Source organism: Cebus imitator, unplaced genomic scaffold (assembly GCF_001604975.1).
Source record: "Cebus imitator isolate Cc_AM_T3 unplaced genomic scaffold, Cebus_imitator-1.0 Scaffold491, whole genome shotgun sequence".
Lineage (NCBI taxonomy): Eukaryota > Metazoa > Chordata > Mammalia > Primates > Cebidae > Cebus > Cebus imitator.
Window position 1 is genome coordinate 802,320 of NW_016107806.1, and position 2,273 is coordinate 804,592.

The 2,273-nt window shown below is 53.1% G+C and overlaps 1 protein-coding gene across 1 annotated transcript in view; it reads left to right on the forward strand.

Annotated features, from left to right (window-relative positions):
- The window catches only part of NPR1 (natriuretic peptide receptor 1), an 18,016-nt gene extending 16,806 nt beyond the window's left edge, over window positions 1-1,210 (forward strand). Inside the window, exons 19-20 of the mRNA XM_037733086.1 lie at window positions 320-411; window positions 569-1,210. Of these exons, the coding sequence (XP_037589014.1) occupies window positions 320-411; window positions 569-631 (155 nt within the window). The 3' untranslated portion in view covers window positions 632-1,210. The remainder of the gene's footprint in view (window positions 1-319; window positions 412-568) is intronic.
- The last annotated feature ends 1,063 nt before the right edge of the window (window positions 1,211-2,273 follow it).

Consider the following 2,273-nt stretch of genomic DNA (forward strand, 5'->3'; position numbering starts at 1 on the left):
ACGGGGTTTCACCATGTTGACCAGGATGGTCTCGATCTCTTGACCTCGTGATCCACCCGCCTCGGCCTCCCAAAGTGCTGGGATTACAGGCTTGAGCCACCGCGCCCGGCACAGCTCCAGAGTTCTAAATGAGAGGCTAATATGGTCATGCACTATATGCAGGGGGCGGGGCCTCTCTGAGCTAGAGGGCTTCCTGGCCCAAAAGAGGGAGAGAGGGCACCTGTCCACCCTCACGGTCCCTGTTCTCTTTTGCCTCTACTTCCCTGATCTCCTCTCTCACATTCCTCACCTTCCCTTCTCCCCTGTCCTTCCTACCCAGCCCTGAAGATCCACTTGTCTTCTGAGACCAAGACCGTCCTGGAGGAGTTTGGTGGTTTTGAGCTGGAGCTTCGAGGGGATGTAGAAATGAAGGTAGAAGGGGGAAGCCTCTGCCCTCCTCACCTTTTGGGGTCCTAGAGGGAGTTACCTTTCTCAAGCAGCCAATGATGCTCCCATCCCTAAGGCTCTCATCTGACTGGGGAAAGGTCATGTGCCATTCCCCAGCCCACCCTCTTCTTTTTCCCTCCAGGGCAAAGGCAAGGTTCGAACCTACTGGCTCCTGGGGGAGCGAGGGAGTAGCACCCGAGGCTGACCTGCCTCCTGTCCTGTCCCTCCACACCTCCCTACCCTGTGCCAGAAGCGACAGAGGTGCCAGGCCTCAGCCTCGCCCACAGCAGCCCCACTATCACCAAAGGATGGAAGAAGTTTGAATAGCTCAGGTGTGCTGACCCCAGTGGAGACACCAGATAGGAGGACCTGAGAGGGGACTGGCATGCTAGGGGGAACTCAGAGCTTACAGGCTGGGCCTAGCCCACAGCCACGCACAGGGGCGCACACACAGACACATGCACTTGCTCTCCACCTGGACGCAGGCCAGGCTGGGCTGTGGATCCTTATCCCTTCACCTCCCCGTGCTCTCCTCCCTCAACCTTGTGACCCTGTGACTTATTGGGAAGAGAAAGTCACCTGAAGGGGAACGTGAAAAGAGACTAGATGAAGTGAGGGCAGGGGAGCCCACATTTGGGCCTGGCCATAATACCCACCCCCCCAATCCCTCCACCCAGCAGTGGACACAGTGAACAGGGAGAAGAGCGGTGGCGCACAAGGGGTGGGGGCCTGTATGCCTTGCTTCTACTGTGAGCAGAGACGATTAAAATCTTTATTCCAGTGACAGTGTCTCTTCTTGAGGGAGAGAGGGTTGCCAGAAAACAGTCAGTTCTCCACTCTCTACTTCAAATAAGACTCTTGCTTCTTCTTCTACAAGGGAATAGAAGAAAAAAAAGACTGTCGATTTTTTTTTTTTTTGAGATGGAGTCTTGCTCTGTCATCAGGCTGGAGTGCAGCGGCGAGATCTCGGCTCACTGCAACCTCCAACTCCCGGGTTCAAGCGATTCCCCTGCTTCTGCCTCCAAAGTAGCTGAGACTACAGGCATGCACCACCACACCAGGCCAGTTTTTTGTATTTTAGTAGAGACAGGGTTTCACCATATTGGCCAGGATGGTCTCTAGCTCCTGACTTGTGATCCACCTGCCTCAGCCTCCCAAAGTGCTGGGATTACAGGCGTGAGCCACCGCAATCGCCAAGACTCTTGATCCTTAAGCTGGAAATGCAGGCTCTGAGAGTAGTAACAGCCTATGAATTGCCCAACAGTGCTGAAACTGGTTTAAAGACACATTTACACCCTTAAGAATTATTATTCTTTGTTTTTCTTTTTTTTAATTTTTTATAAAAAGACAATGTTTTACCATGTTGGTCAGGCTGGTCTTGAACTCCCGACCTCAGGCGATCTGCCCACCTTGGCCTCCAAAATGCTTGGATTACAGGCGTGAGCCACCACACCCGGCCAAGAATTATTATTTTTAATTATTGGCCAGACGAGGTGGCCTACACCTGTAATCCCAGCACTTTGGGAGGCCGAGATGGGTGGATCACCTAACGGCAGGAGTTTGAGACCAGTCTGGCCAACATGGCGAAACCCTGTCTCTACTAAAAATACAAAAATTAGCTGCACGTGGTGGTGCATGCCTGTAATCCCAGCTACTTGGGAGGCTGAGGTAGGAGAATCGCTTAAACCTGGGGGATGGGCCAGGCGCGGTGGCTCAAGCCTGTAATCCCAGCACTTTGGGAGGCCGAGGCGCGTGGATCACGAGGTCAAGAGATCGAGACCATCTTGGTCAACATGGTGAAACCCCGTCTCTACTAAAAATACAAAAAATTAGCTGGGCATGGTGGT